Source organism: Mchenga conophoros, linkage group LG9 (assembly GCF_057382185.1).
Source record: "Mchenga conophoros isolate Kocher_MC1m ecotype Shallow Benthic linkage group LG9, M_conophoros_male_GT1.1, whole genome shotgun sequence".
NCBI classification, from domain to species: Eukaryota; Metazoa; Chordata; class Actinopteri; order Cichliformes; family Cichlidae; genus Mchenga; species Mchenga conophoros.
Window position 1 is genome coordinate 782,813 of NC_140534.1, and position 15,154 is coordinate 797,966.

The 15,154-nt window shown below is 39.8% G+C and overlaps 1 protein-coding gene across 7 annotated transcripts; it reads left to right on the forward strand.

Annotated features, from left to right (window-relative positions):
• Positions 1-1,600: 1,600 nt before the first annotated feature.
• On the forward strand, positions 1,601-15,093 carry snx16 (sorting nexin 16). Of its 7 annotated transcripts, none has more exons than XR_014893795.1 (9): positions 1,601-1,758; positions 3,049-3,605; positions 3,734-3,820; positions 6,397-6,545; positions 6,767-6,836; positions 8,863-8,999; positions 9,105-9,221; positions 10,626-10,908; positions 11,775-15,090. XR_014893795.1 is itself a non-coding variant. In XM_085286090.1 (9 exons), exons 2-8 carry the CDS (start codon positions 3,189-3,191, stop codon positions 10,642-10,644), a joined length of 996 nt encoding a protein of 331 aa, XP_085142216.1. In that variant the 5' UTR covers positions 1,601-1,758; positions 3,049-3,188; the 3' UTR covers positions 10,645-10,670; positions 11,775-15,088. The 7 variants fall into 7 exon arrangements, 6 of the variants coding, with proteins under 6 accessions (XP_085142216.1, XP_085142217.1, XP_085142219.1 ...); XM_085286090.1 differs by having other exon boundaries at positions 10,626-10,670; positions 11,775-15,088; XM_085286091.1 differs by having other exon boundaries at positions 10,626-10,665; positions 11,775-15,088.
• The last annotated feature ends 61 nt before the right edge of the window (positions 15,094-15,154 follow it).

Consider the following 15,154-nt stretch of genomic DNA (forward strand, 5'->3'; position numbering starts at 1 on the left):
TTCAGCTTGAGAAATGATTAAGAGCTCACACCCATTAGTGAAACATGCACCCACCCTGATGGGTGCACATCTAGTGCCAATGGGTGTGTCTTGGACCCGTTTCCTCAAGTTACCCTGAAAAGAAAAAACTCATACAGAAAAGGGATGAATGGATAAATGGATGCTAAGAAGAAGACAAAGTGCAAGTAATAGTTGATAGTTTATTTAATAATCTTCAGAAGCAGCTCCATACAAATTGTTCTTTGTTTACGATGTTTATATGTGAGGTGTGTTTGAGATGCTGTGCAAATGAGTCACATTTTCCACATGCAGGAGTCTGTCTGGTGGGTAGGTGCGTGATGACCAATCATACAAAGAGATCATTACTAAAGAAGACATTGAAAGGGAAGCTCTTTAAAATTTTCCTCGTTTAAATTAATCACAGAATGACTGATCCAAAAAAAAAAAGAAGAAGAAAGACTGGAAGCGCTCCAGTAGGTGCCATTTGAAAGGACTCTTTTGTCCATTTACACTGAAAATATTTGGATAATGTTTGATGTATTCTAAACCATATTTGCACACATTTTTTTTCTCCCTCTACTACATGATGACAAAAATGACAAAGTGCAAAATGTCTTTGCGGTTATTCACCACAGTACTCTGATTTATTTCAGAATTCAAAAACATCCTTACCCATAACCAACCACACTGATTTGCATAACATAATCTGTTATGGTGCAAGCTTTAGAAAAATAAGTTTGTGTGTGTGCATGTGTGTGTGTGGTTGTGTGTGTGTGTGTGGCGTGTGTGTGATTTTGCTACATGATAAGTCAAAGTGGACTTGGAGAGTTCATTCTCTGTGTCAACCTATGTGGCACGTTCAATGACATTGAAAAAACAGCCATGTGGTCATTCAGCTCGTTCCAGGAATCAGGTATTTCTATGGAATGATTCTTCACAGGTTTAAATTATTGACACACACACACACACGGAGGGGGAGGGAGGGAGGGAGAGAGAATGCTTTCAGAAATATAAATGATTGTTTATTGGTCCAAAATGTATTCTGCAGCAGGACAATGACCCTAACATACAGCCAAAGCCATTAAGAACTATCCTCAGTGTAAAGAAGAAGAACAAGTACTGGTCTGGCCCCCACAGAGCCCTGATCTCAACATCATCAAGTGTGTCTGGGATTACATGAAGAGACAGAGGGATGTGAGGAAGCCTACATCTACGGAAGATCTGTGGTTAGTTCTGCAGGACGTTTGGAACAACCTACCAGCCGAGTTCCTTCAAAAGATGTGTGCAAGTGTACCTAGAAGAACTGATACTGTTTCGAAGGCAAAGGTTGGTCACACCAAATATTGAGCTGATTTAGATTTCTCGTTTGTTCATTCACTGCATTTTGTTGATTGATGAAAATAAATGATTAACACAAAGCATTCCTTGTTTACAGCATTTTCCCTACCTGCCTAAAACCTTTGTGTGTGTGTCTGTGTGTGTTTTCTGATAGTACCTGTTTCAAATCCCTTTAAGTCTTGTGTCTACTTTTTTGCTGAGGAATTACATTTTCTATATAGTATTAAGCGTGTTACTGCGCACTCTACTGGTTATGCAAAGGTACTGCCGTCATTGTGGTCAGAGTTCCAGCATGCTAACATGAAAACACAGAGGGAGGAGATACGGCGGCGGGTAAACAGCAACGGGGCAACTACACATTTGGCTCTATGTCTGTAGTAAACATATTTTCGGACAGAGAAGGATATCTGGACTCCTACGGTAAGCGAAAGACCTTTTCACTCGGGGTCATCTTAGCTTTGCCCACACATGCTCTCCGTCTTAGCTCGCTAGCTAACCTGAATGTAATGTGATACATGCCCGGTTCTTTCAGTGGGATGGGGGACGCACCAAACACGGTTTAAAACCGGGCTATTTAACTGTTGGTTTGTTTATTATTGGGAAAAATGCTACCAGGAGAATAAAAACAGATATCCGACGCAGTATTGGTAATTCTTGCTGCATTCGGCATTCAATTGTTGTTGTAAACAGCTATTATATCAGTAAAATTGTTGTTAGCGTACTTTGTATTGTAGTGAAACTAACTAGTGTTAGCTCATGTTAAAGTGTAGCTAACTTTGACGGTGAGAACGGTAACGTTTTATAAACTGTACTCTTGTGGTTTTCTGATAGTACTTCTCTAAACTGAAAGGCGGGTTAACACTATTACACGACCATGTTTTGTTAATGAAGTTCCAGAGCTCAGAAAGGACGTCGTGAATCGTAGTGAATGCGGTTAGCTTGCTTGCTAAAATAACATAGAGGGTAGCTATATCGTTAGCGACTTGGTCTAAAAATGGCATTTATGTTTACGAAGCAGGGCAATTACATTAGAAAGCCCGTGTTTTGTTGTAACGCTGGCTGCCGTCCCAGAGTTTTCGCCGTGTTTCACCAAAATAGCAGCAGGACCTTGTCAATTAGTGAGAGCCATAAATGACATGTCTCATTGTGTTTACTTCTTACATCTATCCTTTCATCCTCTTTCTGCTGCTGAGTTATTTTTTCCCCACTTTTGCCTGCCAGATTTTATTTATAATCGCTATATTTTTACAGCGTATATTCCCATTACGAGTACGTCAGTAGTATTCTTAAACGCTCTTCATTTGTACTCCTATGGAGTGGATTGACTGGTTTCTGAGCAGCTCTGAAGCTGAATTAACACGAACAAAATAGACAGGTAGCTGCTGATTTCTCTGGCCTCTCTCTTTCATGAAAACCAACATGCAGCTCTGTTTCATTCAAGTTGACATGTGAATCTAATCTTTACAGGCTTTTACCGTAATGAATTTTACACATAATACACAAATTCATAAATTATAAATCATATGGGGCTCGTGTCAATAATTCACGTGCCCTGGGTTTGTGAGGTACTTGACAGATTGTGCCACATTTATGTAGACTCAGGGCGAATTAAGTAGATTAGGTTTTAAATACAGATTATTTAGAGGCAGTGTAATGATCCTCCATATAATGTTACACCTAATAACTCCTGTTGTTGTTGTTTTTCTATAGAGTCTTCAATGTCAGCCCTTCAGGCTCAGAATTGCTGCTAGACTTCATCCTCACACAACACTACTGTACCAAGACAAGCTTGGTGTGAAAAGCTTTATTGACTTCTATGGTGGTGTGGCAGGAGTACACAACTCAGGAAGATGGCATCACCTTTTGTGCCTGTTCCTGTGCCCATGGACAGAGCCTTGTCCCGTGGTAGCAACAAGCTGAGACGGGCGCAGCGAGCTTCATCGCTAGGAAGTGTCTCCAGCAGCTCAGAGTCTTCGTCTTCAATCGCCAGGATGGCTGGGGAGGAACATGGGGGAGTCGGATGCGGAGAATTAGATTCCCAACATCAGTCTCGCTGTGCGGACAGGGGTGGCCGCAGCCGAACGCCCCCACCCCTTCAGAGCCCTGTGACACGGGCTAAGTTGAACGGGACTCTGGAACCATCTGTCGAATACTCGAGCTGTCCGCGGTCTATATCGGATCCTAGTGGTAGCCAGCAAGCTGAGGAGAGGCCTATCACCCCCACTGTGCTGGGGTATGAGGTCATGGAGGAGAGGGCCAAGTTCACGGTAGGAATCCAGAAAATTAGTTAGCATGGCAACCGCTGTCTGTGCTAGATTTAGTCTGTATTTATTAGTGACTAAACACTAAAGCAAACATGGTGAGCAGTTATTAACATCTGCCTTCTCTACTGCAGGTGTATAAGATCCTGGTGAGAAAGACTCTAGATGAGAGCTGGGTTGTTTTCAGAAGATACGCTGACTTCTCAAGACTCAATGACAAGGTGTGTTTGGGTGTGTTGTCTGTGCATGGGATTAAATGAGCCGTCCCAAACTGGAAAACTACATGAGGGTAAACCTTATTATAATCCTGCCACAACTGAAGCAACTGGTTTCGACTATCAATCCCTCTGCTTTCAGCAAGCTTTCTTTAGTTGTTGAATGCTCAGTGAACATGATTCGAGCTACACAAAGAAGCCTACTGTTCCCAAACAGCCAGCGGGCCTGAGCCAACTAGGAGCTCTGGTCTCTTGTGGTTTTCAGAGTATATAATCACAGTTAACAGAGGAGACGTACTATTATATGAGAATACTATATGGATGGAGAAATCATGTAAAAGGTGTAAGGTTTGAAGAATTTAAGCCTATTAAAAGCAGCTCACAGTAATCATCAGTGGATGTCTCATTGAGAACATGTTTGTATCAATGAGACTGATCACAGTTTGGAAATCTGTCAGTATGAAGTGTGTTTTGATTATTCTGTTAGGATTAAATTTTTTAGCTCTACCTTGGAAAGGTTACAGGGATGAGAGTACTTGGCTGCCGTGAGTGAACGCTTCAGAGGGACCAGCAAATACGAGGCAGAAATACCTAGCATGATCTGTATAGTATGGTTTGTATAATAGAGCACTGACTCTGTACAGGGTGGTTCATCACAAACATTATTTTGAGGTTCAGACCTCAGTCAGCATAGCTTCACTGTGAAGTTTAATCGCATGGTGAAAGCAGACAGGTTTGCATACATGTTTACACACCCCAGGCCACCTCCCTCTGAGTAAATTGACACTGGGACCACATATTAACACAATGTCTCCTAAACCTCTCTACATACAGTCAAAAATATCACCAGACTTGTCCTAAATGTTGAATGCTCTTTGACTTCAATAGAGGGACTTTAGCACGATACAGTGAGGTTGTATGTTTATTCAGCAGAAACATTTGGCAACATGTTGTCATTTTTCTTGAAATCAATAGGCAGAACCTTTTATAGAAACCGTTATATACTCCAAAGAAAGTAGGCAGTCCTAGGTGACAGTGAGGATCTCAGGCTACGTCCACACTAATGCATCGTTTTCTCTCCATTTTGGCCTCCCGTCCACACTGAGGCAGCGTTTTCAAAACGCTCTCGAAAACGCATACATTTCAAAACAGTGTTTTCGCATCGCAGTGTTGACAGCAAAAACGGAGACGCATGTTAGTCATATGATGCAGTCATGTGACCAATTAAACAAAGAGTTCTAAACAAATGTCTGTCCTCCTCCAGAAAATCTTATGTACGCAAACGCACGTTGTAACTTATCTGGTTCGCGTCTTTTATTTTGACAGCGCACCTGCGGACCACTTATGTGCACCCCTGATTATACAGCAGTTGTTTTGTTTGCTCTCAATTTTGACAGCCCTATTAAAGATATATAAAGATATATCCAGATAGCTTTTTCAAATTCTTTAATTCTCACTCGCTTTTGCAACTTTGTACTTTTGTGTTACTCGCAGCAACAACTCCACTTCATTGTTAGTCCATTTAAAAAACTCGGTGCTTTTTCTCAACATTTTGGTGCAACTTTTCAAAGAGCCGGAAAGTAAATAAACAGCTGACAGAAATGAGGCAGGTCGAATCTTCTAGCCTCAGAAATACCAACCTGGCAACATGTATGGGAAACACCTTGCGTAACCACAGCAAAACCCATGTGCTTTCTATTTGTATACTAATGTTTCAGACAGTCACACTTGTATACATACCTATTGTGTCCAGGCTATATTAAACCTCACACAACAAGTTTTCATGTAAAACTCTTCCAGCCTCCTACTCACTATGCAGCTATGAACATTTTACAAACAGTCTGGTTTTGCATGTAAACACTTTGCATATATCCTATCAAAGCTTAAGCTCAGAATGAAGCTGGAATAATAGGTTTATTAATAGAGGTACGTCTCACCACCCGTGACCATGGGAACAGTTTGTGAGGAAAGCATTTCTGCTGAATGAAGCCAAGTTTACTACAAGAAAGAATTCATGTTGGATTTAACACAGTGGTAAGTAACACATTAAGAAATGTGTAGTTGCACCAAAAATGCATGAGGTCTGTAATATGACACCAGCATAGCGCAGAACACTAATCTGGACTTTCACCTGTGTGATTAAAAAAGCTCATGAGATTTAAAGCTCATTTTGAAATTTTGTTTTTTTTTTGGGGGGGGGGGTTTAAGTGTTTTTGGATGTATGGTTGTATCTTGAATGCACGTGAAATAAAAATGTGACAATCTGATGACAGACTATTATGAAAAACATTTTTGATTATGACATTTCTGTGATTTGGTTATTTAGTAAGGTATATAGATCAGAAAGTAGCAGACCTGTGCTCTTTTGTTTGGATGCAGGTTTGATCCGAGCACAAAATCTAGACGAAGAGTGTGTTTGCTTTGTGGGCTGGAAGCGTTTTTCTTGGCCCGCCACCAACTTTATTACTTTTATCTCTGCATGATGTCTACACGGCCCTTACATGACTGTCTTTGCCCCTACAGCCTGTAGCTGAATGTAAGGGCAATCATTCACTGTGTGTGTCTGTGTGTATTTGTTCCAGCTGAAGGAGACGTTTCCAGGCTTCCGCCTCTCACTGCCTCCTAAGCGCTGGTTCAAAGACAACTATGACAGTAACTTCCTGGAAGACAGACAGTTAGGACTGCAAGCTTTTTTGCAAAACTTGGTTGCACACAAGGACATCGCCAACTGGTATGAGCCTATTATGTTTAATAATAAAAATGTTACTGGGCCATATTTTATGTCATGCTGGGTCATTATTGCAGACAAACCTTGCCGTAACTCTTAGTTTGTGTTGGCTGCATCAGAGCTATGTGGAAAATACATGCATAGCTAAAAAGATAACTGATATCAGTGTGAGCTGACCTGTTTTCTAATCTTTCTAATCTTACATCATTTATTGTTCTTGACAGCCTGCCGGTGAGAGAGTTTCTGTGTCTCGATGATCCACCTGGGCCTTTTGACAGTCTGGAGGAGAGCAGGGTGAGTGTGCATTTAGAGTATGTGTAAGTTGGATGCTGAAGCTTTTGAGCATCAGTTACTTCTACTCCTCCTCCACATCTTGTCCCAGGATAGACACAGGACATGTAGCTGTCCTCTGCCTTTTAAGTTAATCATTACCTCTGGTGTTATTCAAATTTAGAAGGACGGGATTCCTCCCAGTTGAATCAGTGCATTCTTAGTTTTAAAGCTGTTTTGCAATTTGTTTATCCCTGCCATTAAGGAATATATTAAGGAAAACTACATCTGGCAACTGAAAATCTCATATGAAAGAACCGGAAAGCAGCTAACAGACTGAGCACTGTTCTTGGACTTTGCAGCAAACAGAGCCAACATGGAAAGTTATGGAAAGGAAACCCTTAATCTCATTACAAAAGACAGTGCAGTGAGATGTCAGGTGCCTAAACCATGATGGTATATGTCGTCTAGAGATGGCACGATACCACTTTTATGTCCGATACCGATATCGTAAATTTGGATATCTGCCAATACGATATGAATCCGATATAGTGTATTTTTTTGTTTTTTTATTATCTTGCTGCATTTTTTTATAAGTTCAAACTCAAGTTTAAAAAAACCAAAACACTAAAGCTATTCTGTTAAACCTGTATGTAAAAAAAAAAAAAAAAAATACACTGCACCTAAAATATTTGATAGTTCGGTAATACTGATCAATCTAATAAACTTAAACCTAGTCTATCCTCCCAATTCTGGTATTTTAAAGAGTACTTAGTGGAAATATTAAGCAGCCTAACTAATAGGGTTCCAACTCCCAGCAAAAAAAAAAAAATAGGGAACCACCCCCCACCCTCCACCTCGTGATGCTTAATCGATGTAATCAACTTTAATTTAATGCACAAAAAAATGCACAGAAGTCAATTATTTTTCCACAATAATTAAATAGATTCAACATCTTTCTTCAACAGAATTGCAGACTGCACAGATGGTACCTTCCCAAAGGAAAAAGTAGTAAAGCTTACTAGAGATGGCACGATACCACTTTTTTATGTCCGATACCGATACCGATATCATAAATTTGGATATCTGCCGATACCGATATGAATCCGATATAGTGTTTTTTAATCAACAAAACTGTTTTTTAAATATCTTGCTGCATTTTGTATAAGTTCATACTCAAGTTTAAAACAACAACTACACTAAAGCTATTCTGTTATACCTATATGCAAAAAAAAAATTTCATAGTTCAGCAATACTGATCAATCTAATAAACTTAAACCTACACCATCCTCCCTATTCTGGTATTTTAAAGAGTGCTTAGCATAAATATTAAGCAACCTAACTAATGGGGTTCCAACTCCCAGCAACAACAAAAATAAATAAATAAAAAATAGGGAACCACCCCTCACACTCCACCTCATGATGCTTAATCAACGTAATCAACCTTAATTTGATGCAGTGTGAAAAACAATGCACAGAAATCAATTATTTTTCAAGAAATATTAAATAGATTCAACATCTTTCTTCAACAAAATTGCAGACTGCACAGATCGTACCTTCCCAAAGTAAAAAGTACTATAGCTTACTAGGGTATATATATTAGACTTAATAGTTACTATATACAGTAATTGACTTCTATTCATTTTACATCAAATTAAAACTTTGGGTGTAAGATAATTATTTATTAAAAGCTAGACATTTTAAATGAGAATAAGAAAGAAAAGGATGTCTTTGTGCCCCCTTTCCCCTGTTCATGCCCTATCGGCCCCCCTGGCTAAACTTTGCTAGATCCGCCCCTGCACAGTTACCAGCCGTCAGCTAGAAAAGGATCCTGGTGTAGAAAGTAATATTAAAAAAATTCTAACAACAGCTTATCAAGGTTAAATGTGCATCAAATGCATGCTGAAGCTTTTGGCACAGACCTCACAGCCCGCTGGGCCTTTTCAATTCACGAACTTCTGAAGAAAACCCCATTGTTGTTATCTATATGGTATTTTGACCATGTAAAGATGTAAATATTTTCTGCTCCTCATTTCCCCCCTTCTTCTAGGCGTTCTGTGAGACTCTGGAGGAGAGCAACTATCGTCTTCAGAAGGAGCTGCTAGAGAAGCAAAAGGAGATTGCCTCCCTAAAGAGGAGACTGGAGGAGAGGGAGCAAGCCATCCTACTACTGGAAAAGCATATCAAGTCAGTAGATAAACACAACCGTATGCATCCTTAGAGAGATTCACAAAAGTCTCACATGTGAGAGGAGAATGACCTTTTGGATGTGTGTGTGAATCTCTGTTGCAGCGATGAGTGTGTTAGTCCAGAGTCTCCATGTCGACTGTCAGCTCAGGGCAGTGAGAGCAGTGCAGATGTGGAGTCATCTGCTGCAGAGGCCGATCAGGACATCCCTGAAGACACCGGGTAAGAGACGCTCGCATAAACCACAAATGGCAACGATAAAACAAGGAGTAGGTTTGATCTACTACTCCTCTAATGTGCTCCTGACACCAACCAAAGTTCATGTGATTTCCACAGAATTATATCTGTTTATGCTGCCACAACATCGAAGTTAAAGCAGATTTTCCATTTATTTTAAAAGTGGATCAAAGGTCGAGGGGCAAGGTTCATTTGTGAATTTAAACCACCTTAAGGAGCATTCTCGTAAGGTTAACAGGCTTTCTTGCAAGGCATTTCAGTCCATTTGATTTTGTCCGTCTTGCACAAAACTTGCATGTTTTTTGTCTTTCGTGATAATCTGGAGTTAATAAAACCCCACATAAGACCATCAGGAAAGTTAAAGGCATCACGGCTCATAAACTGCTGGAAGCCTTGAAGCCAAATGAATAAATGATGTGTTGGATTTACAACTGCAGTTAATGTAGTAAACTGGAGATGACTGAAAATCTCAAAAGCTCAAGAGGTAAAGCAGTGGGAAAGTAGAATTTGTCTTATCTGAGGACGTGCAGTTTTCTGCGACTGATTAGGGTGAAAACGGTTTGCACAGCAGAGAACTTGATTTATAGGCCCTGAAGAGTGTGCACCTCTCTTACTTCATCCTCTACAACCTAATTTAATTAAATGACAGTATTTACTGATCTCATAGGAGTAAGACTCACAGAGTGCAAGGTTCGGTGTATCTTTCCTCCTCATGGAAAAGGTTTTCACATTTTTAAGCAAGTAGAAAACCGTTTTAATATCAGAATTTAAAAAATGTTCTTTACTGTCAGTAGAAGAGTTAAATTTCGAACATGTAAATAGACAGAAAACAAAAAAGTAAAGACATCAAGTTGTCATAAATATCTCTAAATCTACACAATGTTTATGCTCAAAAAGGAGTGATGTTTACACTTTTAAAGAAACACGAAAAATAAAAATCAACATCACGCAGAAAGGAAGTTGTTCAGTTGTTGGGAATGAATACTGAAATCGACTCTGGTGTTTGCACGGTTTTCTCACTACAATGGGCGTTGTGGGTTTGAACTGTGGTTCTCATCACTGCCCAGATGTTGTTTTTTATTCCAGGATTGGACATTATTTACCAAATACTGGCTGTTGTTATGTTTCTGGTATTTTGAAATCAAGAAATACAAATGTCAACGTTTCAGTGATGAGTTTCAGACCCACACGAGAGTCATAAAGACGGCACACACTAGTGTGTAAATGTAGTTATGGTAATAAAAAAAAAAATGGCGTATGCATGTCTGTGAAGATGTTTCTGGTTTAAGGAGAAGATAATTATCATTAATATTCTAAACCTTGTTCCACTTTCTCCTTTTCTTTTTTTAAAATATGTTTTCACTTGTTTTTCACTCTCATATTTCACAGCAGTGCTGCCCCAATGTGAAAATAAAGAGCCCCATAACATGTGAGGTACTTTCAATTGCAGCTCAGCAGGCTAACACTGTGGCATACTGTTTCCTCCCCCCACTCTGTTCTTCTTTCCAATAACATGCATCCCACTGCTAACTGCACAGTAAAGATGTCATGTTTAATGATGTTGGCGTGTTTAAGGATGGGTTCGGATTGCTTTCAAGTCGGTCTAAGTGCAGCGCTCACATGGTAAATGTGCGTTTAATTCCCGTGTTCCCCGGAGCTGCACACATTACATGTAAGTGCTGTATTAAGATTTATTTGAAAAATAAACAAACCTGTCTTTAAAGTGCTAGGAGTCGGGATGTTTCTCCGGATTGGGGTGATTTCACTTTCAGTAAAACTAGTTCAGAAAAATGTCTCCTGATCAAAGTCCGGTCTTAACAAACCACATATTGATTTAAACCTGTCACAGGATTATGCTTTTTAAGGGACAACTATCTGAGTTAAAGGATGTGTTTAAAAATAGTCTAGTTTTAAAGCAAGTGACCTGAAATTGATTTTGCCCCAGCTGTGGTGTGTATTTGTTGTACTCCAACGTCCTGTCCTCTCTTCTGTCTGTGCTGCACTGCACTCCTGCATCACATATGACTAACAAATGGTGTTTGTGCCTCCTTTTCACGTGGTGATGTATGTTCATTACATGACCATTGTAGGTGTTTGGATTTGAGGGAGTGCAGGTTTTTCTTTCTTCCTATTCTCGTCTGTTGGATTGACAGCTTCTATAAAAGTACTACTGTATATAATGCTTTGTGAGTGCACGTGATGTTTGAGGATGTAGACGGGATGTAAACAGTCCTGATGCCCTTATCTGTTATCACTTGTGTTTTAACAGATGCTATATAGAGTTGGATAGCAAGCCTGTCTCGCTGTGTTCTCAGGGGACCTGTACGTGCAGTATTCTGGTGCTGCGGCATCAATAACTTGATGTCTCGGTCTCCCCACATCAATGCCTCACACTTTGAGCTATTCTAGTCTCTCGCATCTGCATTTCCTCTTTGGATCTCTGTCTGTCTGTCTTTGTGTTGCCTGATGTTCTCTCGTCCCGTTACCTTCTGTCACGTGCTCAGTGTATTTCTTCTGCTCTGACTTCCCTCTCTCCAGTGGCAGGTGTGAGGTGCAGCCTGTGCGATCCTCTGCCTGTTGGTGCGGTCCGTCGCTCAGCGTCTCTCCTCCCGTCATCCAGGTCACTCAGCTCTACCACAAGAACTCAGAACACTAACAATAAACCCGGGTCTTCCTCGCCATCTCTTTTTGTTCTCCCTGCCTTCTTTTCCTCCTCCTCACTGCAGCATTAGTCCACATGTTTGTTTGGGTTGTTTGTTTTTTAGTTTTTCTTGTGTTCTTATTTGTACTTTGCCTTTACCACGTCCTTTCACATCTCATCTTACTACCTGTCAGAGGGCAAGTGATGTTTCATTGTCCAGTCATGGAGTTGGATGATACCTCAAGATCTGGACTTAAAAGAGAATGGTTGTATACTAAAAGCAACAAACCATGGGAAATTTTATCCGGCACCTACAGAAGATGTTGAACACCTTGTTGGGACTTTGGACTAAATGGATCTGTCTGACAGTGTGTTTGGATTTCTTGGTCCTGATGATTCACTTTTGAACCCAGTGTGTATCCACAAGACCTCATGAGTTAGAGCCCAAAGCCAAAGTCTGAATTTTTGACCAAAAAGGAGAAAAGGGCAGATTTCACAATTGTGACAATCTATATGAAATCTGAATTATAATCTCAATAGTTTTTGCTGCAGTCCTTTGCCTTATGGTATCTTAGTTGTTATGAGAGGCCCTCTTTATAAACCAGGGAAACGACACCCCCGTGTGGCTGTTCAAATAAAAGTCTGACTCAGGATAAGCAGGTAACAGGTGTGTTTGACAGAGGATTGGTAACGATTGGTCTGCAGGTACTTCATCTCATTGCAGTGTACTGCCATTTACTGTTATTGTGGTAGACGGTCCTTCCGTCTTGAAAATTGCCATTGTGTCTCCACTTTCCGGTGCATCTAAAAGCTACATTCCACCCTGTTTTAGTGCCATGTGTCATAAATCATGTCCTGATGGGGGCATTTAGTCTGTACCATACTGTGTCAAAGCCAAGGAATGTAAAGGTCGACATGTATACTAATCGTGTCGTTACCAAGAAACATTCCTGCATATATGCATAAACATTTGAAGGCATTAATTTTCCAGGTGAAGGTCATTTCACAAATCTTTACACCAGACCTCTCCTGGCACTTCTTCTGGATTTCCTTTTTTTTTTTTTTTTTCAAGGCCTACTGTGGCGTGATTAAAGGACAAGAATGGCATTTTTGCTCACATATGTAGGAATGAGGATTTGGTTTTAGCTGCTGTGGATTTTAAGATATCAGATCTAACAGCTACTTCTTCGTATTTTGATAATCCACGTAGGACGTTGTCGATTGTTTTGTTTTTTTTCTACTGGCATTGCAGTTACAGCAATAGTCACGTTAGTCATGTTTTGGGGCATCCTAGGAAACCTCGACAGAATTTTTATTTCAGATGTTTCAAAATCCCAGCTGATAAAACTATCGACCAGGTGAGATACTCAGGAGTATAATTATAGAATTATAACTATATAATTTGGGTGAAAGACACAAAGAGGTGAAAGCTCCTCAAGTATACAGTGGTGCTATTCTTTTTACCTGAAAAATCCTAAAGTTTAAGACCTGACGGGCTGGAAAAAGAGGGAAAACAAGGCCAACGTAGTCATCGTTTCAAAGCCTTCAAAGCTTGTTAGGATGCAAAACCATCGGGCTGGTATTTGAGGAAGAAGTGAATGCCACAGGCAACTAATAAACTCACAGTTTAGCTTTGTTGGCTCTTTATCTGCATCAAGACTGTTATTCATTAAATCATCCACTAAAGCCATATTTTTACACTTAAGAGCACTTGAGAGGCAGACGTTTCACGTGTGATCGAGTGTGCTGAGCAGCTGTTGTTTTCACTCTTTCATGATGACTACGAAGGATATAATGGCTACGGGGGATGTTGACTTGTCTCAAACTAGGCCTGGAACAGGTCATGTGATGCACTTTATGGATGAATGGCAACACGCAATGTTTGCTAGGATATTGTTTTTACTATTATAACACAGAAATATGCCTTTTAGCTCACCTGATCTGTCCTGGCTCCCAACTGTATATGAAATGTCACAGCTTGGTTAACTTGTATTTAGTTCTGTTTGTCTGTAAATTCATTTGTTGTATAATTCTAAGTGCCTTGAATATTTCCACTCGGCTCTTTTTTTTTTTTTTTTTTTATATGTTGGAATAGCTTTATAGGTTTGTGTACAACGTGTGACATATCCACTACATCCCCCTGATGGAACTAATGTTTTAAAAACACTTCTGTGTATATGTGAAAGAGATGCTTTTGTTATATTACATGAACTGATATGGAAATTTAGTTCAGATATACACTTGTAGTTGCACTATAAAAATTGACATAATCTGTAATGTCCCCAATTGAAAGGGTTTATTCACTGAGTAATCTGAAATGTATGCTGTAGATATTGTTACACATGCTATAGCAAAAATGTTTATCAGAAATATTTAATTCACATGCAATTAAACACGGAGTGATATATTGAAAGCATGTGTTTCCTGTGTCCTCACATTTAAAGCCTTCACTGTGTTTTCAGACAAGCTATAACATAACTGCAGAAGTTCATACTTCCATAAAGAAACAAATCTGTCCAAACCATCATTTTGTCTTTACTTCTGTAAACCCCCCACAACCTTTTTAATACGCAGCTTTATGGAGGAACTCCCTTGATCACTGTACGTATGCTGTCCAAACAGTAAGTACTTGCAGCGCCCACATGGAAGTAATTTTATTCCGGCACGGTAACACTCGAGGAGGCTGACTTTAAAAGGTGCTGTGGCTTTTCCACAGGCTTTCCTTACCTCAGCTGCATAATGGGTGACCGGAGACAGTTATAATCGTATCTCTATGAAACGCCGCCGCCATTGTCTCAAGGCACAGGGCAAAGTACAAGTGTAGATTTCCATTGCTGAATGCAGTGCAGTACTGTCTTTTGTCCAGAACATTAATGTTAAAATTGAAATATACATGAATTTCTTGATTAAAGACGAGTTTCATTGTAAGCAGGTGGTTTCATGTGCTGAGTTGCCTAATACACCATTAATCTCTCACATGTAGAAAGGTGAAAACTAATATGCACTTGAGTACATAGTTTATATCATATAATGTTCTAGGATTGAAGCCAGAGAAGTTTGAAGGAAAAATCAGTGATCCATGTGCATCGTGCTGAAATAAGACAGTTTATTTATAGCTGGTTAATCCTGGTGGTTATAGTTAGAAAACATGTGTTTGCAGATTTCTTCTAATCTAACCCTGTTTGTCTGCAAGCCTCTTATTTGTATCTAAACATCACGTGACCACCGACTGCTGATTAATTTTCACTCTCATGTAAGGATCATTAGAAAACCTTGA

Excerpts from the sequence above, each read along its gene's own strand:
- snx16 (XM_085286089.1), top strand. The coding sequence starts at position 3,189 with ATGGCATCACCTTTTGTGCCTGTTCCTGTGCCCATGGACAGAGCCTTG. Across the intron at positions 6,546-6,766 it reads CACAAGGACATCGCCAACTG|CCTGCCGGTGAGAGAGTTTC; the intron begins GTATGAGCCTAT and ends TGTTCTTGACAG. Across the intron at positions 9,222-11,774 it reads GACATCCCTGAAGACACCGG|TGGCAGGTGTGAGGTGCAGC; the intron begins GTAAGAGACGCT and ends CCCTCTCTCCAG.